This window comes from Rhinoderma darwinii, unplaced genomic scaffold (assembly GCF_050947455.1).
Source record: "Rhinoderma darwinii isolate aRhiDar2 unplaced genomic scaffold, aRhiDar2.hap1 Scaffold_522, whole genome shotgun sequence".
Taxonomy (NCBI): domain Eukaryota; kingdom Metazoa; phylum Chordata; class Amphibia; order Anura; family Rhinodermatidae; genus Rhinoderma; species Rhinoderma darwinii.
The window spans coordinates 120,998-147,727 of NW_027464071.1; the positions used below are offsets into that span (position 1 = coordinate 120,998).

A 26,730-nucleotide genomic window follows, 5' to 3' on the forward strand; every position below is an offset into this window, starting at 1 on the left:
GGGGTGTAGTTTCCCAAATGGAGTCACTTTTGGGGGGTTTCCACTGTTTTGGCCACTCAGGGGCTTTGCAAATGTGACATGGCCTCTGCAAACCATTCCAGCTAAATTTGAACTCCAAATGGCGCTCTTTCCCTTCTGAACCCTGCCGTGTGTCCAAACAGCCGTTTATGACCACGTGTGCCCCTGAACACTAGACTCTGGATATTATATATATACCACTGAACACCAGACTCTGCATACTATATGTACCACTGACCACCAGACTATGGATACTATATGTACCACTGACCACTAGACTCTGGATACTATATATACCACTGACCAGAAGACTCTGGATACTAAATGTACGACTGACCACCAGACTCTGGATACTATATATACCACTGACCACCAGACTCTGAATACTATATTTACTCACTGGCCACCAGACTGTGGATACTATATGTACCACTGACCACTAGACTCTGGATACTATATGTACCACTGACCACCAGACTCTGGATACTATATGTACCACTGACCACTAGACTCTGGATACTATATATACCACTGACCACAAGACTCTGGATACTAAATGTACGACTGACCACCAGACTCTGGATACTATATATACCACTGACCACCAGACTCTGAATACTATATTTACTCACTGGCCACCAGACTGTGGATACTATATGTACCACTGACCACTAGACTCTGGATACTATATGTACCACTGACCACCAGACTCTGGATACTATATGTACCACTGACCACTAGACTCTGGATACTATATATACCACTGACCACAAGACTCTGGATACTGAATGTACGACTGACCACCAGACTCTGGATACTATATATACCACTGACCACCAGACTCTGAATACTATATTTACTCACTGGCCACCAGACTGTGGATACTATATGTACCACTGACCACTAGTCTCTGGATATTATATGTACCACTGACTACTGGAAACCACATGTAAGTGGATAAGGGTTAGTTCACCACCACTGCATTAGGGATCGGAGGCGGCTGTATGACAATATGGACTAGTGATGAGGCCGGTCAGAGTTTGTGTTTAGTCAGTATTCACCTTAGTCGGCAGAGTCACAGGTGGAGTGAAACTCGTGGGATGATGGGGGTGATGGACGGCACATTGAGAGGCGTCATCCTCATGTTCCATTGGTGTCAGTGCTGCAGGTTTCTTCCAGCGACATAACATATATGATCCCCGTATGGTAAGTTCTTTCTTACGTTTTTTCCTATATGACATTTTATGGCCTGTCACATAAAGGTGAGGTACCCACCAGGGCCGTATTTACCATTAGATACCTGCGGGCACCAGATCACTGTAGTACTACCGATAATGAATCCTCTTCCTGTGTGTTTTCCGATTTTATGTAACTAAAGCTTAATCGCTGTATAAATGAAAAGTTCTACAACTTCCTAATCTACTTTATGTTTCTTAGCTGAGAGCAGGACTAGCGATGTACAGGTTCACTGCATCTGAATGTGAGCAAGAGTGTCCTCATTCACTGACAGCAAACAGATCTTGAAAATGGTGAGTAATTGAAACATAAATGATATTATAAAGTTGTAGAACTTCTCATGTATACAGGAATAAAGTATTTATTATATGGGGGCATGGCTGTAAATATGCCCCCGGATATGACGACTCCTTGTATAGACCAGTCCTATTGGATCTCTCGGTGTGGACGTCTCTGCAGGGGATTTTTCTTCTTCATGAATGTTGATCTCTGGTGTGAAGGATCTGGTAACAGGAGCATCCATGAGGTGAGGGCCCTGACTGTAGGGGGCAGCATTGTAGCCGATCCTCCATCCCACACTGTGCCCCATTCAGTGTATCCCGTTTAGATAATCCTCCACAATCTAAATAGCCTGTACTTCAGCTCTCTCCTGCACTGATACATTGTAACAAACTCTCACTTATCATTATATAACCAATAAAGCTGTTTTCTGGTTTGGAAACCCCATTTTCAAATGCCCTATTAGGGAATTTTGGGGTAATAGTGTGGGTTCCCCCGTTCAGGACCCTGATTAATTATCCAGAATGGAGAGGGGCTACAAACATCATCTCCTGCTCAGGAGGATCATCACATCCATGTATTACATGCACAGCCCGGTGATTATAGAACTGTGTAATACTTTAATTCCCCTTTAGAGATGCTGTAGGGAAATTAAACTCTTGCAGCAAGTTCCCCCACAGATTACTGGACCCCTCTAGCAAAACGGTATTTTAAAAACCGGACAACCCCTGTAAGGCTCTGTTCACACCACATTTGGGCTTTAAATCTGACATACTTCTGACATGTCATAGTGACATAGTGACACGTCAGAAGATTGGATTGGTGGGGGTCCGAGCACTGAGACCCCCACCAATCACTAGAATGAAGCAGCTGAAGCCCCCGTGTGAGCGCTCAGTCGCTTCGTGTTTGTTCGGCTTTTTCCAGAAATAAATGTATCGGTGAACGGACTCAATAGAAAGTCTATGAGCCGATACATTTTTCCGGAAAAAGCTGAACAGACAGGAAGCGGCTGAGCGCTCACACGAGACCTTCAGCTGCTTCGTTCTAGTGATTGGTGGGGGTCTCAGAGCTCGGACAACATAAACTACACAGAAGTCCAATGGGAATAAAAACAAGCACAAAGATGTAGGGGGTAAAAGGAAAGTTTTATTTACAGATAAGGGAAGGTTATATTTTATTATTAGGAGATTATTCTAGAAGTATTAAGACTACTATTATTATATACTGTGTATATGTATGTGTCATCTATTTATCTATTATACTAAACCTATCTAAAGGCCGTGTTGATCCAGAGGAAGGCGAAAACCCCCTGTGAGGAATGAGCCAATTGTCCTCATATTAGGGGGGGAAATTCCTTCCTGACCCCAAATATGGCGATCGGCATAAATCCCAGGATCAAAGGCTGAAGTGTAACGTGTAATATGGGGAAAGACTAGGGGAAAATTATTCATTTTTTATATTATTATTTTTAATGAACTGCTGTATTTATTTATGTGTAAACTATAAATTGTATTAAATTAAGATTTTTTTTAAATTATTTTCTATATTTATATTATGTCACTTATGTGTGTTACTACTTATTACTCTATCATCCTAAACCTATTTAAGGCCGTGTTGATCAAGAGGAAGGCGAAAACCCCCTGTGAGGAATGAGCCAATTGTCCTCATATTAAGGGGGGAAAATTCCTTCCTGACCCCAAATATGGCGATCAGAATAATCCCAGGATCAAAGGCTAAAGTCTAATCTAAATGTACTATGTGTCTATATGCGGGTGTCTATACTTATCATGTAGTGTGGTGTCTATACTTATTATATAGTGGGGTGATGTGAGTGATGTGGGTGATGTGGGTGATGTGGGTGCATTACTTACCTGGCCTGTGCTGAGGTGAGATCAGGTATAATGGCCGCTCCGGCCCCAGGACTACAACATGCGGCTATTATTCCTGATCTCCCCAGATGGAAACTAAGCACAGGCCGCTCCTGGGGGGTGTAGAGGATCTTCAGGCTGGAGTGATGTCAGATGCCTGCCCGGGATTGGAGGATGGCAAGTCAAGGCTCTGGTGCAGCAGCAAGATGGCAGAGGTGTGGCATGAAGATGGTAAGGAGAGAGATGATGGTCTGGGCAGCCGAGGTAACATACAGCAGCAGAGACTTGAGGCGCGGGTCAGGAGGCATGAAGTTCTGGGCCCTTGTCCTGAGATCTTATTGGTTCCAGCTTGGTGACATGAAGCTGAACCCGGCCAAGGGGTGAAGGGCTTTGTTATTCTCTGGCCACTTCAGATGTTGGTTCTCCAGAACGGGCACAAATGGTGTAAATGGTGGCTGTGCCCTCCTCTCCTGCAGTTCCTCCCAGCCGATGGTGGAGAAGAATGGATGCTCTCTGATGTTCCCGCACACACCGAGGCGCCTCTTAGAATTTTTACGGACCAGTCTCTTGGTCAGATGTTTCACGTCAGGATTAAGCCAAGTTGGAAATTTAGGCTTCGCGGTGGTGATGGCTTTGATAGCCATTTGCCTGACGGGGCCGTTGTAAAATGGGGAGCGTCCTGCTGCCATCCTGGACACCACAATCCCCAGGCTCCACCAGTCAACTGCGGTGCCGTATTTTTTTCTAAGAAGCACCTCGGGGGCCATGTAATGCAACGTTCCCGTCACTCCACGGATCTTATTGGAGGCGGTGACGCCATCTTGGGCCAATCCCAGGTCGATGATACGGACGTGGCCATCTGCATCCAACATTATATTCTCCGGCTTTAGATCTCTGCAAAGAAATAAGACGAGAGAATGACAAATCCGCCCAGTGATCCAGGAGACGGGGGATGGGTCATTTCACCACCAAGCAGAATAGCCATTCAGGAGTGTAGGAAAGCTGGGTGCACTGTTTCCAGCATGTAAAGGAGAATGAAAGAAGGGGGAAGTTCTGCTTACCGGTGGACGATGTTGTGTCCATGGAGGAACTGGAGGCCACATATCATCTCTGCTGTGTAGAATCTGATGGGGAGAACAGAGCGGAGTCTCAATGTCATGAAATCTTCCTCTATCAATTCCCTAATATCATGTTATGATGGAGTGTGTGCGGTCTCTAGCAGAGAGGAGGCGCTGATTATGGCAGCCTGTATTCTGCATTCTCTGTATTATCCTTCATCTGACCTCCCCCCTCATCTTTTCTTCTTTCCACCCCCCTAAGTCTCCTGATTATTTACTCGCCTTACGTTGCCGATGTTCAAGCAGCCGCACATCCTGATCAAAGCCTCCAGGCTGCCACCGGACAGATACTCCGTGATAAAAAATGCCCGCTCCTCAGATTGATGTGCGGCATAGAGGTGGCATAGGAACGGGCAGTGTCTGGCCGCTAGGAGTATCCGCCGCTCTCTCATAATTTCGTCCGTATTGTCCCGTTTGGTGATCATTTTTACGGCCATGTAGGTGTTTCGGCCGGGGACTGATGCCAGGACCACCTGAGGAAAACAAATGGAGATTCCTCATGAGAAGAAGAAGGAACAGGGGTGGACAGAGAGGTGGGTCAGTCGGGTAGTGCCCAGGACTCTACAGCAGAACAAAGCTGAGCTCCCAGCATAATGCAGTGTCTGCTGTTGGGTCCTGTATGGAGAGGTCTTCACGCCTTACCCACATTTGACATAATTATCTTAGTTGGTGGGGGTAGTATGGAGCAGGATCATACGCTATAATAGCGACCGTGGCATCTAAACAGTTAAATAGAGGTAAGCTCCCGCTGTCACCCCATCACCCCTACCCGCAGCGCGATCACAGTGTGTAGATAGTTGTCATGGCAGCCAGGGGGCCTAATGGAGACCCCAAGGTCTGCCAACTTGGTCCTCCTACTAAGCTTAATAGGGGGAGGCTAAAAGAACAATTCAAGCGATACATAAATATTGCAGTCAAAATAAATAAATAAACTTTTTTCTGTTTCGTTTTGTTTAGCTCCTCGAAAAATGGAATAAAAAGTTAAAAAGTGATTAAAAGTTTTATGTAACCCAAAATAGTACCAATAAACAGTACAGCTCGCCCCACAAAAAAGAAGTCCTCACACCGCCCCATCAACAGGAAAATAAAAAAAATTCTGGGTTTCAGAATATGGAGACACACCAAATTAATTTCTTTACAAATTGTTTTTATTGGATAAAAAGTATAAAAAATAAACCAATATAATTTTGGTATCCCCGTTATTGTACTGACCCGCAGAATAAAGGTAACGTGTCATTTTTACCACTTAGTTAACACCATAAAAGCCAAATTATTAAACCAATGGAGGAATTGCTGTTTTTTTTTTTTTTGCTATTTCACCTAAAAAAAAACAGCCTTTTACAATGTTCCCAGTAAATGATATGGAACATTGAATGGAGCCATTAAAAACGACAACTCGTGCCCCCAAAAATCAAAATCTCTCATATGTCGACAGAAAAATACTAAAATGAAAAACTAAAGTAGTGGTTATGGGGGCAGGAATACTTCTGGATGTCCTATTAGGCATCCCATAGGAGAACACTACACCCATCATCCATCTAGCATAACATGGTGACAACAGAGAACAATTGATGGAGATAAAAGGTCAACTTTAGGTTTACCACCCTATAAAATGAAATATTTAGATATTCTACTCACTTTGCCAAAGCTGCCCCTACCCAGGACCTGGTGGATGGTGAAGCGGCTGATGGTAAGCCTGGCATAGGGGCTGGATGTTCCAGGGTCTTGGCTGCTCCCAGGTCTTGGCTCCTCATCCTCCAATCCTCTGTCCTTGGCTCCTCTCCTCTTCTTCGTCATCTTCTTGAATCCGGTGACGCTGTCCTCCTCCCTCTTCCTCTTCTCCTCTTCTCGCTTCTCTTCGTCTTCTCCATGTCCATTGGACGCCATTTTCACCAATATCGTCCTACCTGTAGACTTCAGTCCGATCGCTGCCGTCGACAGTTGAAAGTAAACGGCAGTTGGTCGTGTGCAGGTCACGTGATGTCAGAGGTCATGGAATCCTCAGGTGGCACCTGCCTGGCAGTAACCTGCTCTGCTATGTCTGATGTGGGCATCATGAGTGCCAGTCTAGTGTCCAGAGCTGTGTTTCCCAACCAGGGTTTCTTATGGCCTGGTCAGGGGTCTGCAGAACACAGTAGCAATACATGCCACTCCTACAGTAGAGATAAACAACGGTTATTTGCTCAGGTTATTGGCAAAACCCTTTTCATCCACAATATAGAATCTGGGTTTATATTTAGGGGTCTGTATTTATTTAGGGGTCTGGTCTGGGGTCTGTATTTATTTAGGGGTCTGGGGTCTGTATTTATTTAGGGGTCTAGTCTGGGGTCTGTATTTATTTAGGAGACTGGTATGTGGTCTCCATTGATTAGGGGTCTGGTCTGGGGTCTGCATTTATTTAGGGGCCTGGTCTGGGGTCTGTATTTATTCAGGGGTCTGGTCTGGGGTCTGTATTTATTTAGGGGTCTGGTCTGGGGTCTGTATTTATTTAGGGGTCTGGTCTGGGGGTCTGCATTTTTTTAGGGGTCTTTTCTGGGGTCTGTATTTATTTAGGGGTGTGGTCTGGGGACTGCATTTATTTAGGGGTCTAGTCTTGGGTCTGTATTTAGGTGTCCGGTCTGGGGTCTGTATTTATTTAGGGGTCCGTTCTGGGGTCTGTATTTAGGGGTTTGGTCTGGGGTCTGTATTTATTTAGGGGTCTGGTCAGGGGTCTGTAATTATTTAGTGGTCTGGTCTGTGGCCTGCATTGATTTAGGGGTCTGGTCTGGGGTCTGTATTTATTTAGTAGTCTAGTCTGTATTTATTTAGGGAAGTGGTCTGGGGTCTGTATTTATTTAGGGGTCGGGTCTGGGGTCTGTAGTTATTTAGGGGTCTGGTCTGGGGTCTGTATTTAGTTAGGGGTCTATTTATTTAGGGGTCCAGTCTGTGGTCTGTATTTATTTATGGGTCTGGTCTGGGGTCTGTAATTATTTAGGGGTCTGGTCTGGGGTCTGTAATTATTTAGGGGTCTGGTCAGGGGTCTGTAATTATTTAGTGGTCTGGTCTGTGGCCTGCATTAATTTAGGGGTCTGGTCTGGGGTCTGTATTTATTTAGTAGTCTAGTCTAGGGTCTGTATTTATTTAGTGGTCCGGTCTGGGGTCAGCATTTATTTAGGGGTCTGGTCTGGGGTCTGCATTTATTTAGGGTTCTAGTCTGGGGTCTATTTATTTAGGGGTCCAGTCTGGGGTCTGTATTTAGGGGTCTGGTCTGGGGTCTGTATTTATTTAGGGGTCTGGTCTGTGATCTGTATTTATTTAGGGAAGTGGTCTGGGGTCTGTATTTATTTAGGGGTCGGGTCTGGGGTCTGTAGTTATTTAGGGGTCTGGTCTGGGGTCTGTATTTAGTTAGGGGTCTATTTATTTAGGGGTCCAGTCTGTGGTCTGTATTTATTTATGGGTCTGGTCTGGGGTCTGTAATTATTTAGGGGTCTGGTCTGGGGTCTGTAATTATTTAGGGGTCTGGTCTGGGGTCTGTATTTATTTAGGGGTTTGGTCTGGGGTCTGCATTTATTTAGGGGTCTGGTCTGGGATCTGTATTTATTAAGGGGTCTGATCTGGGGTCTGTATTTATTTAGGTGTCTGGTCTGGGGTCTGCATTTATTTAGTGCTCTAGTCTTGGGTCTGTATTTATTTAGGCGTCCGGTACATGGTCTGCATTAATTTGGGGGTCCAGTCTGGGGTCTGCATTTATTTAGGGGTCCGGTCAGGGGTCTGAATTTATTTAGGCGTCTGGTCTGGAGTCTGTAATTATTTGGGGGTCTGGTCTGTGGTCTGTAATTATTTAGGCGTCTGGTCTGGAGTCTGTAATTATTTGGGGGTCTGGTCTGGGGTCTGCATTTATTTAGTGCTCTAGTCTTGGGTCTGTATTTATTTAGGCGTCCGGTACATGGTCTGCATTAATTTGGGGGTCTGGTCTGGGGTCTGTATTTATTTAGGGGTCCAGTCTGGGGTCTGCATTTATTTAGGGGTCCGGTCAGGGGTCTGTATTTATTTAGGGGTCTGGTCTGGGGTCTGTATTTATTTAGGGGTCTGGTGTGGGGTCTGTATTTATTTAGGGGACTGGTCTGTGGTCTCCATTGATATAGGGGTCTGGTCTGGGGTCTGCATTTATTTAGGTGTCTGGTCTGGGGTCTGTATTTATTTAGGGGTCTGGTCTGGGGTCTGTATTTATTTATGGGTTTGTTCTGGGGTCTGTATTTATTTAGGGATCTAGTCTGTGGTCTGTATTTATTTAGTGGTCTAGTCTGGGGTCTGTATTCATTTAGGGTTCCGGTCTGGGGTCTGAATTAATTTGGGGGTCTGGTCTGGGGTCTGTTTTTATTTAGGGGTCTGGTCTAGGGTCTGCATTTATTTATGGGTCTAGTCTGTGGTCTGTATTTATTTAGGGATCTAGTCTGTGGTCTGTATTTATTTAGTGGTCTAGTCTGGGGTCTGTATTCATTTAGGGTTCCGGTCTGGGGTCTGAATTAATTTGGGGGTCTGGTCTGGGGTCTGTTTTTATTTAGGGGTCTGGTCTAGGGTCTGCATTTATTTATGGGTCTAGTCTGTGGTCTGTATTTATTTAGGGATCTAGTCTGTGGTCTGTATTTATTTAGTGGTCTAGTCTGGGGTCTGTATTCATTTAGGGTTCCGGTCTGGGGTCTGAATTAATTTGGGGGTCTGGTCTGGGGTCTGTATTTATTTAGGGGTCTGGTCTGAGTTCTGTATTCTTTTAGTACTCTTTTCCTGGGTCTGTATTTATTTAGGGGTCTGGTCTAGGGTCTGCATTTATTTAGGGGTCCGGTCTGGGGTCTGCATTAATTTGGGGGTCTGGTCTGGGGTCTGTATTTATTTAGGGGTCTGGTCTAGGGTCTGCATTGATTTAGGGGTCTGGTACATGGTCTGCATTAATTTAGGGGTCCAGTCTGGGGTTTGTATTTATTTAGGGGTCCGGTCTGGGGTCTGAATTTATTTAGGCGTCTGGTCTGGGGTCTGTAATTATTTAGGGGTCTGTATTCATTTAGGGGTCTGGTCTGGGGTCTGTATTTATTTAGGAGTCTGGTCTGGGGTCTGCATTCATTTAGGAGTCTGGTCTGGGGTCTGTATTTATTTAGGAGTCTAGTCTGGGGTCTGTATTTATTTAGGCGTCAGGTACGTGGTCTGCATTAATTTGGGGGTCTGGTCTGGGGTCTGTATTTATTAAGGGGTCTAGTCTGGGGTCTGTTTTTATTTAGGGGTCTGGTCTGGGGTCTGAATTTATTTAGGGGTCTGGTCTGAAGTCATTAAATATTTAGGGGTCTGTGGTCTGCATTGATTTAGGGGTCTTGTCTGGGGTCTGTATTCATTTAGGGGTCTGGTCTTGGGTCTGTATTTATTTAGTGGACCGGTCTAGGGTCTGCATTTATTTAGGGATCTAGTCTGGGGTCTGCATTCATTTAGGGGTCTACTCTGGGCTCTGCATTTATTTAGGGGTGTGGTCTGGGGTCTGTATTTATTTAGGGGTCCGGTCTGGGGTCTGCATTAATTTGGGGGTCTGGTCTGGGGTCTGTATTTATTTAGGGGTCTGGTCTAGGGTCTGCATTGATTTAGGGGTCTGGTACATGGTCTGCATTAATTTAGGGGTCCAGTCTGGGGTTTGTATTTATTTAGGGGTCCGGTCTGGGGTCTGAATTTATTTAGGCGTCTGGTCTGGGGTCTGTAATTATTTAGGGGTCTGTATTCATTTAGGGGTCTGGTCTGGGGTCTGTATTTATTTAGGAGTCTGGTCTGGGGTCTGCATTCATTTAGGAGTCTGGTCTGGGGTCTGTATTTATTTAGGAGTCTAGTCTGGGGTCTGTATTTATTTAGGCGTTCGGTCTGGGGTCTGTAATTATTTAGGGGTCTGTATTCATTTAGGTGTCTGGTCTGGGGTCTGTATTTATTTAGGAGTCTGGTCTGGGGTCTGCATTCATTTAGGAGTCTGGTCTGGGGTCTGAATTTATTTAGGGGTCTGGTCTGGGGTCTGTATTTATTTAGGGGTCTGGTTTGGGGTCTTTATTCATTTAGGGGTCTAGTCTTGGGTCTGTATTTATTTAGGGGTCTGGTCTGTAGTCTGCATTAATTTTATGGGTCTGGTTTGGGGTCTGTATTCATTTAGGGGTTCAGTCTGTGGTCTGTATTTATTTAGGAGTCTGGTCTGGGGTCTGTATTCATTTAGTGCTCTAGTCTTGGGGCTGTATTTATTAAGGGGTCTGGTCTAGGGTCTGCATTTATTAAGTGGTCTAGTCTGGGTTCTGTATTTATTTAGGGGTCCGCATTTATTTAGGGGTCTGGTCCATGGTCTATTTATTTAGTGGTCTGGTCTGGGGTCTGCATTTATTTAGGGGTCTAGTCTGGGGTCTAATTTATTTAGGGGTCTGTTCTGGGGTCTGTATTCATTACGGGTCTAGTCTGTGGTCTGCATTCATTTAGGGGTGTGCTCTGGGGTCTGTATTTATTTAGGGGTCTGGTTTGGGTTCTGTATTCATTTAGTGCTCTAGTCTTGGGTCTGTATTTATTTAGGGATCTTGTCTGGGGTCTGTATTTAGGTGTCGGGTCTAAGGACTGCATATATTTAGGGGTGTGGTCTGGGGTCTGCATTTATTTAGGGGTCTAGTCTGAGGTCTGTATTTATTTAGTGGTCCGGTCTGTGGTCTGTATTCATTTAGCGGTCTGGTCTTGGGTCTGTATTTATTTAGGGGTCTGGTCTAGGGTCTGCATTTATTTAGGGGTCTAGTCTTGGGTCTGTATTTAGGGGTCTGGTCTAGGGTCTGCATTTATTTAGGGGTCCGGTCTGGGGTCTGTATTTATTTAGGGGTCTGGTTTGGGGTCTGTATTAATTTAGGGGTCTGGTCTAGGGTCTGCATTTATTTAGGGGTCTTGTCTAGGGTCTGTATTCATTTTGGGGTCCAGTCTGGGGTCTGTATTTATTTAGGTGTAGGTCTGGGGTCTGTATTCATTTAGGGGTCAGGTCTGTGGTCTGTAATTATTTTGGGGTCTGGTCTGGGGTCTGTATTTATTTAGGGGTCTGGTCTAAGGTCTGCATTTATTTAGGAGTGCGGTCTGGGGTCTGTATTTATTTAGAGGTCTAGTCTGGGGTCTGCATTTATTTAAGGGTCTAGTCTGGTCTGTATTTATTTAGGGGTCTGGTTTGGGGTCTGTATTAATTTAGGTGTCCGGTCTGGAGTCTGCACTAATTTGGGGGTCTAGTATGGGGTCTGTATTTATTTAGGGGTCTGGTCTGGGGTCTGCATTTATTTAGGGGTCTGGTCTGGGGTTTGAATTTTATTAGGGTTCCGGTCAGGGGTCTGCATTTTTTAGGGGTCTAGTCTGGGGTCTGTATTTATTTAGGGGTCCGGTCTGAGGTCTGCATTAATTTGGGGGTCTAGTCTGGGGTCTATTTATTTAGAGGTCTAGTCTGCGGTCTGAATTTTATTAGGGGTCCGGTCAGGGGTCTGCATTTATTTAGGGGTCTAGTCTGGGGTCTGTATTTATTTAGAGGTCCAGTCTGGGGTCTGCATTTATTTTGGTGCCTGGTCTGTGGTCTGCATTGATTTAGGGGTCTGGTCTGGGGTCTGTATTTATTTAGGGGTCTGGTCTGGGGTCTGTATTTATTTAGGGGTCTAGTATTGGGTCTGCATTTATTTAGGGGTCTAGTATTGGGTCTGCATTTATTTAGGGGTCTGGTCTGGGGTTTGAATTTTATTAGGGGTCTTGTCAGGGGTCTGCATTTATTTAGTGGTCTAGTCTGGGGTCTGTATTTATTTAGGGGTCCGGTCTGAGGTCTGCATTAATTTGGGGGTCTAGTCTGGGGTCTATTTATTTAGAGGTCTAGTCTGCGGTCTGAATTTTATTAGGGGTCCGGTCAGGGGTCTGCATTTATTTAGGGGTCTAGTCTGGGGTCTGTATTTATTTAGGGGTCCAGTCTGGGGTCTGCATTTATTTTGGTACCTGGTCTGTGGTCTGCATTGATTTAGGGGTCTGGTCTGGGGTCTGTATTTATTTAGCGGTCTTGTCAGGGGTCTGCATTCATTTAGGGTTCTAGTCTTGGGTCTGTATTTATTTAGGGGTCTGGTTTGGGGTCTGTATTAATTTAGGGGTCTAGTCTTGGGTCTGTATTTATTTAGGGGTCTGGTCTGGGGTCTGTATTTATTTAGAGATCTAGTCTGGGGTCTGCATTTATTTAGGGATTTAGTCTGGAGTCTGTATTTATTTAGTGGTCCGGTCTGTGGTCTGTATTTATTTAGGGGTCTGGTCTGGGGTCTGCATTAATTTAGGAGTCTGCTCTGGGGTCTATATTTATTTAGGGGTCTGGTTTGGTGTCTGTATTTATTTAGGGGTCTAGTCTTGGGTCTGTATTTATTTAGGGGTCTGGTCTGGGGTCTGTATTTATTTAGGGGTCTGGTCTGGTGTCTGTATTTATTTAGGGGTTCGGTCTGGGGTCTGCATTTATTTAGGCGTCTGGGGTCTGTATTTATTTAGGGGTCTAGTCTTGGGTCTGTATTTATTTAGGGGTCTGGTCTGTGGTCTGCATTAATTTAGGGGTCTGCTCTGGGGTCTGTATTTATTTAGGGGTCTGGTTTGGGGTCTGTATTAAATTACGTGTCTAGTCTGGGGTCTGTATTTATTTAGGGGTTCAGTCTGGGGTCTGTGTTTATTTAGGGGTCCAGTCTGGGGTCTGAATTTATTTAGGGGTCTGGTCTGGGGTCTGTAAATATTTAGGGGTCTGGTCTGTGGTCTGCATTGATTTAGGGGTCTAGTCTGGGGTCTGTATTTATTTAGGGGTCCGGTCTGGGGTCTGCATTAATTTGGGGGTCTAGTCTGGGGTCTGTATTTATTTTGGGGTCCAGTCTGGGGTCTGTATTTATTTAGGGGTCTGTAATTATTTTGGTGCCTGGTCTGTGGTCTGCATTGATTTAGGGGTCTGGTCTGGGGTCTGTATTTATTTAGGGGTCTGGTCTGGTGTCTGCATTTATTTAGGGATCTAGTCTGGGGTCTGTATTTAGGGGTCTGGTCTAAGGACTGCATATATATGGGGTGTGGTCTGGGGTCTGTATTTATTTAGAGATCTAGTCTGGGGTCTGCATTTATTTAGGGATTTAGTCTGGGGTCTGTATTTATTTAGTGGTCCGGTCTGTGGTCTGTATTTATTTAGGGGTCTGGTTTGGGGTTTGTATTCATTTAGGGGTCTAGTCTGGGGTCTGTATTTATTTAGTGGTCCGGTCTGTGGTCTGTATTCATTTTGGGGTCCAGTCTGGTGTCTGTATTTATTATAGGTGTAGGTCTGGGGTCTGTATTCATTTAGGGGTCAGGTCTGTGGTCTGTATTTATTTAGGGGTCTTGTCTAAGGTCTGCATTTATTTAGGGGTGTGGTCTGTGGTCTGTATTTATTTAGAGGTCTAGTCTGGGGTCTGTATTTATTTAGGGGTCCGGTCTGTGGTCTGTATTTATTTAGGGGTCTGGTCTGTAGTCTGCATTAATTTAGGGGACTGGTTTGGGGTCTGTATTCATTTAGGGGTCTAGTCTGGGGTCTGTATTCATTTAGGTGTCCGGTCTGGGGTCTGCACTAATTTGGGGGTCTAGTATGGGGTCTGTATTTATTTAGGGGTCTAGTCTGGGGTCTGAATTTATTTAGGGGTCTGGTCTGGGGTCATTAAATATTTAGGGGTCTGGTCTGGGGTCTGTATTTATTTAGGTGTCTAGTCTTGGGTCTGTATTTATTTAGGGGTCTGGTCTGGGATCTGCATTTATTTAGGGGTCTGGTCTGGGGTCTGTATTTATTTAGGTATCTAATCTGGGGTCTGCATTCATTTAGGGGTCTACTCTGGGGTCTGTATTTAGGGGTCTGGTCTAAGGACTGCATTTATTTAGGGGTGTGGTCTGGGGTCTGTATTTATTTAGGTGTCTAGTCTGGGGTCTGTATTTATTTAGGGGTCCGGTCCGGGGTCTATTTATTTAGGGGTCTTGTCTGGGGTCTGTATTCATTTAGGGGTCTAGTCTGGGGTCTGCATTCATTTAGGGGTCTTTTCTGTGGTCTGTATTTATTTAGGGGTCTGGTCTTGGGTCTGTTCATTTAGGGGTCTAGTCTTGGGTCTGTATTTATTTAGGGGTCTGGTCTGGGGTCTGTATTTATTAAGGGGTCTGGTCTGGGGTCTGTAAATATTTAGGGGTCCGGTCTGAGGTCTGCATTTATTTAGGAGTCTGGTCTGGGGTCTGCATTGATTTAGGGGTCTGCTCTGTGGTCTGTATTAATTTAGGGGGTCTAGTCTTGGGTCTGTATTTAGGGGTCTGGTCTGGGGTCTGTATTTATTTAGGGGTCTGGTCTGGGGTCTGCATTAATTTAGGAGTCTGCTCTGGGGTCTGAAATTATTTAGGGGTCTGGTTTGGTGTCTGTATTTATTTAGGGGTCTAGTCTTGGGTCTGTATTTATTTAGGGGTCTGGTCTGGGGTCTGTATTTATTTAGGGGTCTGGTCTGGTGTCTGTATTTATTTAGGGGTTCGGTCTGGGGTCTGCATTTATTTAGGCGTCTGGTCTGGGGTCTGTATTTATTTAGGGGTCTAGTCTTGGGTCTGTATTTATTTAGGGGTCTGGTCTGTGGTCTGCATTAATTTAGGGGTCTGCTCTGGGGACTGTATTTATTTAGGGTTCTGGTTTGGGGTCTGTATTTATTTAGGGGTTCAGTCTGGGGTCTCTATTTATTTAGGGGTCTGGTCTGGGGTCTGTAAATATTTAGGGGTCTGGTCTGTGGTCTGCATTGATTTAGGGGTCTAGTCTGGGGTCTGTATTTATTTAGGGGTCCGGTCTGGGGTCTGCATTAATTTGGGGGTCTAGTCTGGGGTCTATTTATTTAGGGGTCTAGTCTGGGGTCTGAATTTTATTAGGGGTCCGGTCAGGGGTCTGCATTTATTTAGGGGTCTAGTCTGGGGTCTGTATTTATTTAGGGGTCCAGTCTGGGGTCTGTATTTATTTAGGGGTCTGGTTTGGGGTCTGTAATTATTTTGGTGCCTGGTCTGTGGTCTGCATTGATTTAGGGGTCTGGTCTGGGGTCTGTATTTATTTAGGGGTCTGGTCTGGGGTCTGTATTCATTTAGGGATCTAGTCTTGGTTCTGTATTTATTTAGGTGTCTGGTCTGGGGGCTGTATTTATTTAGGGGTCCGGTCTGGGGTCTGTATTTATTTAGGGGTCTGGTCTGGGGTCTGTATTCATTTAGGGGTCTAGTCTAGGGTCTGTATTTGTTTAGGGGTCTAGTCTTGGATCTGTATTTATTTAGGGGTCCAGTCTGGGGTCTGTATTTATTTAGGGGTCCGGTCTGGGGTCTGAATTTATTTAGGCATCTGGTCTGGGGTCTGTAATTATTTTGGGGTCTGGTCTGTGGTCTGCATTGATTTAGAGGTCTGGTCTGGGGTCTGTATTTATTTAGGGGTCTGGTCTGGTGTCTGCATTTATTTAGGGATCTAGTCTGGGGTCTGTATTTATTTAGAGATTTAGTCTGGGGTCTGTATTTATTTAGTGGTCCGGTCTGTGGTCTGTATTTATTTAGGGGTCTGGTTTGGGGTCTGTATTCATTTAGGGGTCTAGTCTGGGGTCTGTATTTATTTAGTATTCCGGTCTGTGGTCTGTATTCATTTTGGGGTCCAGTCTGGGGTCTGTATTTATTTAGGTGTAGGTCTGGGGTCTGTATTCATTTAGGGGTCAGGTCTGTGGTCTGTAATTATTTTGGGGTCTGGTCTGGGGTCTTTATTTATTTAGGGGTCTGGTCTAAGGTCTGCATTTATTTTTAGGGGTGTGGTCTGGGGTCTGTATTTATTTAGAGGTCTAGTCTGGGGTCTGCATTTATTTAAGGGTCTAGTCTGGGGTCTGTATTTATTTAGGGGTCCGGTCTGTGGTCTGTATTTATTTAGGGGTCTGGTCTGTAGTCTGCATTAATTTAGGGGACTGGTTTGGGGTCTGTATTCATTTAGGGGTCTAGTCTGGGGTCTGTATTCATTTTGGTGTCCGGTCTGGGGTCTGCACTAATTTGGGGGTCTAGTATGGGGTCTGTATTTATTTAGGGGTCTGGTCTGGGGTCTGAATTTATTTAGGGGTCTGGTCTGGGGTCATTAAATATTTAGGGGTCTGGTCTGGGGTCTGTATTTATTTAGGGGTCTAGTCTTGGGTCTGTATTTATTTAGGGGTCTGGTCTGGGATCTGCATTTATTTTGGGGTCTTGTCTGGGGTCTGTATTTATTTAGGTATCTAATCTGGGGTCTGCATTCATTTAGGGGTCTACTCTGGGGTCTGTATTTAGGGGTCTGGTCTAAGGACTGCATTTATTTAGGGGTGTGGTCTGGGGTCTGTATTTATTTAGAGATCTAGTCCCGGGTCTGCATTTATTTAGGGGTCTAGTCTGGGGTCTGTATTTATTTAGGGGTTCGGTCCGGGGTCTATTTATTTAGGGGTCTTGTCTGGGGTCTGCATTCATTTAGGGGTCTAGTCTGGGGTCTGCATTCATTTAGGGGTCTTTTCTGTGGTCTGTATTTATTTAGGGGTCTGGTCTGGGGTCTGTATTTATTTATGGGTCTAGTCTGGGGTCTGTATTCATTTAGGGGTCTAGTCTGGGGTCTGTATTTATTTAGGGGTCTAGTCTGGGGTCTGTATTCATTTAGGGGTCTAGTCTTGTGTCTGCATTTATTTAGGGGTCTTGTCTGGGGTCTGTATTTATTTAGGGGTCTGCATTGATTTAGGTGTCTGGTCTGGGGTCTGTTCATTTAGGGGTCTAGTCTTGGATCTGTATTTATTTTGGGGTCTGGTCTAGGGTCTGTATTTATTTAGGGGTCCGGTCTGGGGTCTGCATTTATTTAGGCGTCTGGTCTGAGGTCTGCATTTATTTAGGCATCTGGTCTGGGGTCTGTATTTATTTAGGGGTGTGCTCTTGGGTCTGTATTCATTTAGGGGTCTAGTCTGGGGTCTGTATTCATTTTGGTGTCCGGTCTGGGGTCTGCACTAATTTGGGGGTCTAGTATGGGGTCTGTATTTATTTAGGGGTCTGGTCTGGGGTCTGAATTTATTTAGGGGTCTGGTCTGGGGTCATTAAATATTTAGGGGTCTGGTCTGGGGTCTGTATTTATTTAGGGGTCTAGTCTTGGGTCTGTATTTATTTAGGGGTCTGGTCTGGGATCTGCATTTATTTTGGGGTCTGGTCTGGGGTCTGTATTTATTTAGGTATCTAATCTGGGGTCTGCATTCATTTAGGGGTCTACTCTGGGGTCTGTATTTAGGGGTCTGGTCTAAGGACTGCATTTATTTAGGGGTGTGGTCTGGGGTCTGTATTTATTTAGAGATCTAGTCTGGGGTTTGCATTTATTTAGGGGTCTAGTCTGGGGTCTGTATTTATTTAGGGGTCCGGTCCGGGGTCTATTTATTTAGGGGTCTTGTCTGGGGTCTGTATTCATTTAGGGGTCTAGTCTGGGGTCTGCATTCATTTAGGGGTCTTTTCTGTGGTCTGTATTTATTTAGGGGTCTGGTCTGGGGTCTGTATTTATTTATGGGTCTAGTCTGGGGTCTGTATTCATTTAGGGGTCTAGTCTGGGGTCTGTATTTATTTAGGGGTCTAGTCTGGGGTCTGTATTCATTTAGGGGTCTAGTCTTGGGTCTGCATTTATTTAGGGGTCTTGTCTGGGGTCTGTATTTATTTAGGGGACTGGTCTGGGGTCTGCATTGATTTAGGTGTCTGGTCTGGGGTCTGTTCATTTAGGGGTCTAGTCTTGGGTCTGTATTTATTTTGGGGTCTGGTCTAGGGTCTGTATTTATTTAGGGGTCCGGTCTGGGGTCTGCATTTATTTAGGCGTCTGGTCTGGGGTCTGCATTTATTTAGGCATCTGGTCTGGGGTCTGTATTTATTTAGGGGTCTGCTCTTGGGTCTGTATTTATTTAGGGGTCTGGTTTGGTGTCTGTATTCAATTAGGGGTCTAGTCTGGGGTCTGTATTTATTTAGGGGTTCAGTCTGGGGTCTGTATTTATTTAGGGGTCTGGTCTGGTGTCTGCATTTATTTAGGGATCTAGTCTGGGGTCTGTATTTAGGGGTCTGGTCTAAGGACTGCATATATTTAGGGGTGTGGTCTGGGGTCTGTATTTATTTAGCTGTCTGGTTTGGGGTCTGCATTTATTTAGGGGTCTAGTCTGGGGTCTATATTTATTTAGGGGTCTGGTCTGGGGTCTGTATTCATTTAGGGGTCTAGTCTTGGGTCTGTATTTATTTAGGAGTCTGGTGTCAGTATTTATTTAGGGGTCTGGTCTGTGGTCTGCATTGATCTAGGGGTCTGCTCTGTGGTTTGTATTTATTTAGGGGTCTGGTTTAGGGTCTGTATTCATTTAGGGGTCTAGTCTTGGGTCTGTATTCATTTAGGGGTCTAGTCTGTGGTCTGCATTAATTTAGGAGTCTGCTCTGGGGTCTGTATTTATTTAGGGTTCTGGTTTAGGGTCTGTATTCATTTAGGGGTCTAGTCTGGGGTCTGTATTTATTTAGGTGTCCAGTCTGGGGTCTGTATTTATTTAGGGGTCCAGTCTGGGGTCTGGATTTATTTAGGGTTCTGGTCTGGGGTCTGTAAATATTTAGGGGTCTGGTCTGGAGTCTGTATTTATTTAGGGGTCTGGTCTGTGGTCTGCATTGATTTAGGGGTCTGCTCTGGGGTCTGTATTTATTTAGGGGTCTAGTTTGGGGTCTGTAATTATTTTGGGGTCTGGTCTGTGGTCTGCATTGAATTAGGGATCTGGTCTGGGGTCTGTATTTATTTAGGCGTCTGGTCTGGGGTCTGTATTCATTTAGGGGTCTAGTCTTGGGTCTGTATTTATTTAGGAGTCTGGTCTGGGGGTCTGTATTTATTTAGGGGTCTGGTCTGTGGTCTGCATTGATTTAGGGGTCTGCTCTGGGGTCTGTATTTATTTAGGGGTCTGGTTTGGGGTCTGTAATTATTTTGGGGTCTGGTCTGTGGTCTGTATTGAATTAGGGGTCTGGTCTGGGGTCTGTATTCATTTAGGGGTCTAGTCTTGGGTCTGTATTTATTTAGGAGTATGGTCTGGGGTCTGTATTTATTTAGGGGTCTAGTCTGGGGTCTGTATTTATTTAGTATTCCGGTCTGTGGTCTGTATTCATTTTGGGGTCCAGTCTGGGGTCTGTATTTATTTAGGTGTAGGTCTGGGGTCTGTATTCATTTAGGGGTCAGGTCTGTGGTCTGTAATTATTTTGGGGTCTGGTCTGGGGTCTTTATTTATTTAGGGGTCTGGTCTAAGGTCTGCATTTATTTTTAGGGGTGTGGTCTGGGGTCTGTATTTATTTAGAGGTCTAGTCTGGGGTCTGCATTTATTTAAGGGTCTAGTCTGGGGTCTGTATTTATTTAGGGGTCCGGTCTGTGGTCTGTATTTATTTAGGGGTCTGGTCTGTAGTCTGCATTAATTTAGGGGACTGGTTTGGGGTCTGTATTCATTTAGGGGTCTAGTCTGGGGTCTGTATTCATTTTGGTGTCCGGTCTGGGGTCTGCACTAATTTGGGGGTCTAGTATGGGGTCTGTATTTATTTAGGGGTCTGGTCTGGGGTCTGAATTTATTTAGGGGTCTGGTCTGGGGTCATTAAATATTTAGGGGTCTGGTCTGGGGTCTGTATTTATTTAGGGGTCTAGTCTTGGGTCTGTATTTATTTAGGGGTCTGGTCTGGGATCTGCATTTATTTTGGGGTCTGGTCTGGGGTCTGTATTTATTTAGGTATCTAATCTGGGGTCTGCATTCATTTAGGGGTCTACTCTGGGGTCTGTATTTAGGGGTCTGGTCTAAGGACTGCATTTATTTAGGGGTGTGGTCTGGGGTCTGTATTTATTTAGAGATCTAGTCTGGGGTCTGCATTTATTTAGGGGTCTAGTCTGGGGTCTGTATTTATTTAGGGGTCCGGTCCGGGGTCTATTTATTTAGGGGTCTTGTCTGGGGTCTGCATTCATTTAGGGGTCTAGTCTGGGGTCTGCATTCATTTAGGGGTCTTTTCTGTGGTCTGTATTTATTTAGGGGTCTGGTCTGGGGTCTGTATTTATTTATGGGTCTAGTCTGGGGTCTGTATTCATTTAGGGGTCTAGTCTGGGGTCTGTATTTATTTAGGGGTCTAGTCTGGGGTCTGTATTCATTTAGGGGTCTAGTCTTGTGTCTGCATTTATTTAGGGGTCTTGTCTGGGGTCTGTATTTATTTAGGGGTCTGCATTGATTTAGGTGTCTGGTCTGGGGTCTGTTCATTTAGGGGTCTAGTCTTGGATCTGTATTTATTTTGGGGTCTGGTCTAGGGTCTGTATTTATTTAGGGGTCCGGTCTGGGGTCTGCATTTATTTAGGCGTCTGGTCTGAGGTCTGCATTTATTTAGGCATCTGGTCTGGGGTCTGTATTTATTTAGGGGTCTGGTCTGGGGTCTGCATTTATTTAGGGGTGTGCTCTTGGGTCTGTATTCATTTAGGGGTCTAGTCTGGGGTCTGTATTCATTTTGGTGTCCGGTCTGGGGTCTGCACTAATTTGGGGGTCTAGTATGGGGTCTGTATTTATTTAGGGGTCTGGTCTGGGGTCTGAATTTATTTAGGGGTCTGGTTTGGGGTCTGTATTTATTTAGGGGTCTAGTCTTGGGTCTGTATTTATTTAGGGGTCTGGTCTGGGATCTGCATTTATTATGGGGTCTGGTCTGGGGTCTGTATTTATTTAGGTATCTAATCTGGGGTCTGCATTCATTTAGGGGTCTACTCTAGGGTCTGTATTTAGGGGTCTGGTCTAAGGACTGCATTTATTTAGGGGTGTGGTCTGGGGTCTGTATTTATTTAGAGATCTAGTCTGGGGTTTGCATTTATTTAGGGGTCTAGTCTGGGGTCTGTATTTATTTAGGGGTCCGGTCCGGGGTCTATTTATTTAGGGGTCTTGTCTGGGGTCTGTATTCATTTAGGGGTCTAGTCTGGGGTCTGCATTCATTTAGGGGTCTTTTCTGTGGTCTGTATTTATTTAGGGGTCTGGTCTGGGGTCTGTATTTATTTATGGGTCTAGTCTGGGGTCTGTATTCATTTAGGGGTCTAGTCTGGGGTCTGTATTTATTTAGGGGTCTAGTCTGGGGTCTGTATTCATTTAGGGGTCTAGTCTTGGGTCTGCATTTATTTAGGGGTCTTGTCTGGGGTCTGTATTTATTTAGGGGACTGGTCTGGGGTCTGCATTGATTTAGGTGTCTGGTCTGGGGTCTGTTCATTTAGGGGTCTAGTCTTGGGTCTGTATTTATTTTGGGGTCTGGTCTAGGGTCTGTATTTATTTAGGGGTCCGGTCTGGGGTCTGCATTTATTTAGGCGTCTGGTCTGGGGTCTGCATTTATTTAGGCATCTGGTCTGGGGTCTGTATTTATTTAGGGGTCTGCTCTTGGGTCTGTATTTATTTAGGGGTCTGGTTTGGTGTCTGTATTCAATTAGGGGTCTAGTCTGGGGTCTGTATTTATTTAGGGGTTCAGTCTGGGGTCTGTATTTATTTAGGGGTCTGGTCTGGTGTCTGCATTTATTTAGGGATCTAGTCTGGGGTCTGTATTTAGGGGTCTGGTCTAAGGACTGCATATATTTAGGGGTGTGGTCTGGGGTCTGTATTTATTTAGCTGTCTGGTTTGGGGTCTGCATTTATTTAGGGGTCTAGTCTGGGGTCTATATTTATTTAGGGGTCTGGTCTGGGGTCTGTATTCATTTAGGGGTCTAGTCTTGGGTCTGTATTTATTTAGGAGTCTGGTGTCAGTATTTATTTAGGGGTCTGGTCTGTGGTCTGCATTGATCTAGGGGTCTGCTCTGTGGTTTGTATTTATTTAGGGGTCTGGTTTAGGGTCTGTATTCATTTAGGGGTCTAGTCTTGGGTCTGTATTCATTTAGGGGTCTAGTCTGTGGTCTGCATTAATTTAGGAGTCTGCTCTGGGGTCTGTATTTATTTAGGGTTCTGGTTTAGGGTCTGTATTCATTTAGGGGTCTAGTCTGGGGTCTGTATTTATTTAGGTGTCCAGTCTGGGGTCTGTATTTATTTAGGGGTCCAGTCTGGGGTCTGGATTTATTTAGGGTTCTGGTCTGGGGTCTGTAAATATTTAGGGGTCTGGTCTGGAGTCTGTATTTATTTAGGGGTCTGGTCTGTGGTCTGCATTGATTTAGGGGTCTGCTCTGGGGTCTGTATTTATTTAGGGGTCTAGTTTGGGGTCTGTAATTATTTTGGGGTCTGGTCTGTGGTCTGCATTGAATTAGGGATCTGGTCTGGGGTCTGTATTTATTTAGGCGTCTGGTCTGGGGTCTGTATTCATTTAGGGGTCTAGTCTTGGGTCTGTATTTATTTAGGAGTCTGGTCTGGGGTCTGTATTTATTTAGGGGTCTGGTCTGTGGTCTGCATTGATTTAGGGGTCTGCTCTGGGGTCTGTATTTATTTAGGGGTCTGGTTTGGGGTCTGTAATTATTTTGGGGTCTGGTCTGTGGTCTGTATTGAATTAGGGGTCTGGTCTGGGGTCTGTATTCATTTAGGGGTCTAGTCTTGGGTCTGTATTTATTTAGGAGTATGGTCTGGGGTCTGTATTTATTTAGGGGTCTAGTCTTGGGTCTGTATTTATTTAGGGGTCTGGTCTGGGGAGTGCTTTTTTATTTAGGGGTCCGGTCTGCGGTCTGCATTTATTTAGGAGTCTGGTCTGGGGTCTGTATTTATTTAGGGGTCTAGTCTTGGGTCTGTATTTATTTAGGGGTCTGGTCTGTGGTCTGTATTAATTAAGGGGTCTGGTCTAGGGTCTGCATTTATTTAGGGGTCTGGTCTGGGGTCTGTATTTAGTTAGGGGTCTGGTCTGTGGTCTGTGTTTATTTAGGGGTCTAGTCTTGGATCTGTATTTATTTAGGGGTCTGGTCTGGGATCTGTATTTATTTAGGGGTCCGTTCTTGGTCTGTATTTTTTTAGGGGTCCGGTCTGGGGTCTGCATTTATTTAGGAGTCTGGTCTGGGGTCTGCATTTATTTAGGGGTCTAGTCTGGGGTCTGTATTTATTTAGGGGTTCAGTCTGGGGTCTGTATTTATTTAGGGGTCCGGTCTGGGGTCTGAATTTATTTAGGCGTCTGGTCTGGGGTCTGTAATTATTTTGGGGTCTGGTCTGTGGTCTGCATTGATTTAGGAGTCTGGTCTGGGGTCTGTATTTTTTTTAGGGGTCAGGTCTCGGGTCTTTATTCATTTAGGAGTCTGGTCTGGGGTCTGCATTTATTTAGGGGTCTGGTCTGGGGTCTGTATTTATTTAGGGGTCTGGTCTTGGGTCTGCATTGATCTAGGGGTTTGCTCTGGGGTCTATTTATTTAGGGGTCTGGTTTGGGGTCTGTAATTATTTTGGTGTCTGGTCTGTTGTCTGCATTGATTTAGGGGTCTGGTCTGGGGTTTGTATTCATTTAGGGGTCTAGTCTTGGGTCTGTATTTATTTAGGAGTCTGGTCTGCGGTCTGTATTTATTTAGGGGTCCGATCTGGGGTCTGCATTTATTTAGGAGTCTGGTCTAGGGTCAGAATTTATTTAGGGGTCTGGTCTGTTTTCTGCTTTGATTTAGGGGTCTGCTCTGTGGTCTGTATTTATTTAGGGGTCTGGTTTGGGGTCTGTATTCATTTAGGGGTCTAGTCTTGGGTCTGCATTAATTTATGAGTCTGCTCTGGGGTCTGTATTTATTTAGGGGTCTGGTTTGGGGTCTGTATTCATTTAGGGGTCTAGTCTGGGGTCTGTATTTATTTAGGGGTCTGGTCTGGGGTCTTTATTTATTTAGGTGTCCGGTCTGGGGTCTGGATTTATTTAGGGGTCCGGTCTGGGGTCTGGATTTATTTAGGGGTCTGGTCTGTGGTCTATATTTATTTAGGGGTCTGTGGTCTGCATTGATTTAGGGGTCTGGTCTGGGGTCTGTAATTATTTAGTGGTCTGGTCTGTGGTCTGCATTGATTTAGGGGTCTGGTCTGGGGGTCTGTATTTATTTAGGGGTCTGGTCTGGGGTCTGTATTTATTTAGGGGTCCAGTCTGGGGTCTGCATTTATTTAGGGGTCTAGTCTGGGGTCTGTATTTTTTTAGGGGTCCACTCTGTGGTCTGTATTTTATTAGGGGTCCGGTTTGGAGTCTTTATTCATTTAGGGGTCTGGTCTGGGGTCTGTAATTATTTAGTGGTTTGGTCTGTGGTCTGCATTGTTTTAGGGGTCTGTAATTATTTAGGGGTCTGGTCTGTGGTCTGTATTTATTTAGGGGTCTGGTCTGGGGTCTGTATTTATTTAGGGGTCTGGTCTGGGGTCTGTATTCATTTAGGGGTCTAGTCTAGGGTCTGTATTTATTTAGGGGTCTAGTCTGGGGTCTGTATTTATTTAGGGGTCTGGTCTGGGTCTGTATTTATTTAGGGGACTGGTCTGTGGTCTCCATTGATTTAGGAGTCTAGTCTGGGGTCTGTATTTATTTAGGGGTCCGGTCTGAGGTCTGCATTTATTTAGGGGTCCAGTCTGGGGTCTGTTTTTATTTAGGGGTCTGATCTGGAGGTCTGTATTTATTTAGTGGTCTGGTCTGTGGTCTGTATTTATTTAGGGAACTGGTCTGGGGTCTGTATTTATTTAGGGGTCTGGTCTGGGGTCTGTATTTATTTAGGGGTGTAGTCTTGGGTCTATATTTATTTAGGGGTCCGTTCTGGAGGACTAATCAGTCTCTAGAACAATATTTAAGGTGTTTTATCTCTGACTGTCAATATGATTGGGTCTCCTTCATTTCCCTCGCCAAATTTTCCCTTAATAACCGGGTCAGTAACTCATCAGGGGTCTCCACATTTTTCTGTAATTTTGGGTTTAATCCACGGTTCTCCTCTGTTTCACCTGGTGGTTCCAACAATCCCGAGGTAGATCTCGTTCATCGGGAACTGTCCACAGTCTGGGTCCAGGTTCAGAAGAAACTAGAGGCGTCCCAGAGCATACAAAAGCAAAGCACCACACACTTTTCAAAAAAGTGCCAAAGGCAGCGTAAACCGACCAAAAGCTTTCCCGCAAATTGCGACTTTTGGGACTTTTCTATGCCAGATAAGCAGCTTAGCAAGGTTAATAAATTCTCCTCTAAGGCTACAGACAGTAATACAATATCTTAATGCAAGGATGTGTACACTCTGTGTCTGACTGAGGTACCTTGGACCCACCAAAGGAAATAATTCTTGGGGGTCTACACTTCCACTATATAGAAATAATGTGAACACTCTTAATTGTGTACTAAAAACGTGTGTAGTAAAACAAAGACCAATATTCCCACCATATAGTGACAGATATCAGTCCTACACAGGCATTCTGCAGACCATATACACTACCGTTCAAAAGTTTAGGGTCACTTAGAAATTTCCTTATTTTTGAAAGAAAAGCACAGTTTTTTTTCAATGAAGATAACATTAAATTAATCAGAAATACACTCTATCCATTGTTAATGTGGTAAATGACTATTCTAGCTGCAAACGTCTGGTTTTTAATGCAATATCTACATAGGTGTATAGAGGCCAATTTCCAGCAACCATCACTCCAGTGTTCTAATGGTACATTGTGTTTGCTAACTGTGTTAGAAGGCTAATGGATGATTACAAAACACTTGAAAACCCTTGTGCAATTATGTTAGCACCTGTAAAGGATGTGCCAGGCACAGCGGGGTTAACGCCCATAGGTAATCAGTCGGCACCTGAGTCTATGTCTCTGAGACTGACTCCAGCTTCCACCACTCAGGCTGGCAGGCTTAGGAGTGGGAGAGCCTATCGCAGCCTGGCCAGACTCCGCTAGCTCCCGCCCTCTGTCTATTTATACCTGCCTTTCCTGTTCCTCCTTTGCTTGTGATTCTTCTCGTGTGGTTTCCTGGCCCAGCTACAGCTCCTGACTATTTGATCCTGCTCCATACTGACCCTGGCTTACTAACTACTCTCCTGCTCTGCGTTTGGTACCTCGTACACTCCTGGTTTGACTCGGCTCGTTCACCTCTCTTGTTGCTCACGGTGTTGCCGTGGGCAACTGCCCCATTTCCCTTAGCTTTGTGTACCCTTGTCTGTTTGTCTCGTGCACTTACTGAGCGTAGGGACCGCCGCCCAGTTGTACCCCGTCGCCTAGGGCGGGTCGTTGCAAGTAGGCAGGGACAGAGTGGCAGGTAGATTAGGGCTCACTTGTCCGTTT

The 26,730-nt window shown here is 45.0% G+C and overlaps 2 protein-coding genes across 3 annotated transcripts in view; one reads left to right on the forward strand and one right to left on the reverse strand.

The window, feature by feature from the left end:
• Positions 1 to 26,730, forward strand: part of LOC142721818 (protein kinase C delta type-like) — a 151,421-nt gene that overhangs the window by 24,997 nt on the left and 99,694 nt on the right. The window contains exon 3 of the mRNA XM_075848847.1: positions 1,456 to 1,547. The gene's annotated coding sequence lies outside the window, so the exon portion shown is untranslated. The remainder of the gene's footprint in view (positions 1 to 1,455; positions 1,548 to 26,730) is intronic.
• Positions 2,667 to 26,730, reverse strand: part of LOC142721816 (protein kinase C delta type-like) — a 34,661-nt gene continuing 10,597 nt past the window's right edge. The window contains exons 1-3 of one of the 2 annotated variants that reach the window (XM_075848845.1): positions 6,158 to 6,624; positions 4,463 to 4,992; positions 2,667 to 4,295 (exon numbers count right to left, since the gene is read on the reverse strand). In XM_075848845.1, the coding sequence (XP_075704960.1) occupies positions 3,737 to 4,295; positions 4,463 to 4,560 (657 nt within the window). In that variant the 5' untranslated portion in view covers positions 4,561 to 4,992; positions 6,158 to 6,624 and the 3' untranslated portion in view covers positions 2,667 to 3,736. Of the gene's footprint in view, positions 4,296 to 4,462; positions 4,993 to 6,157; positions 6,625 to 26,730 lie in introns of those variants that run through there. The other variant, XM_075848844.1, reaches the window with a different exon arrangement.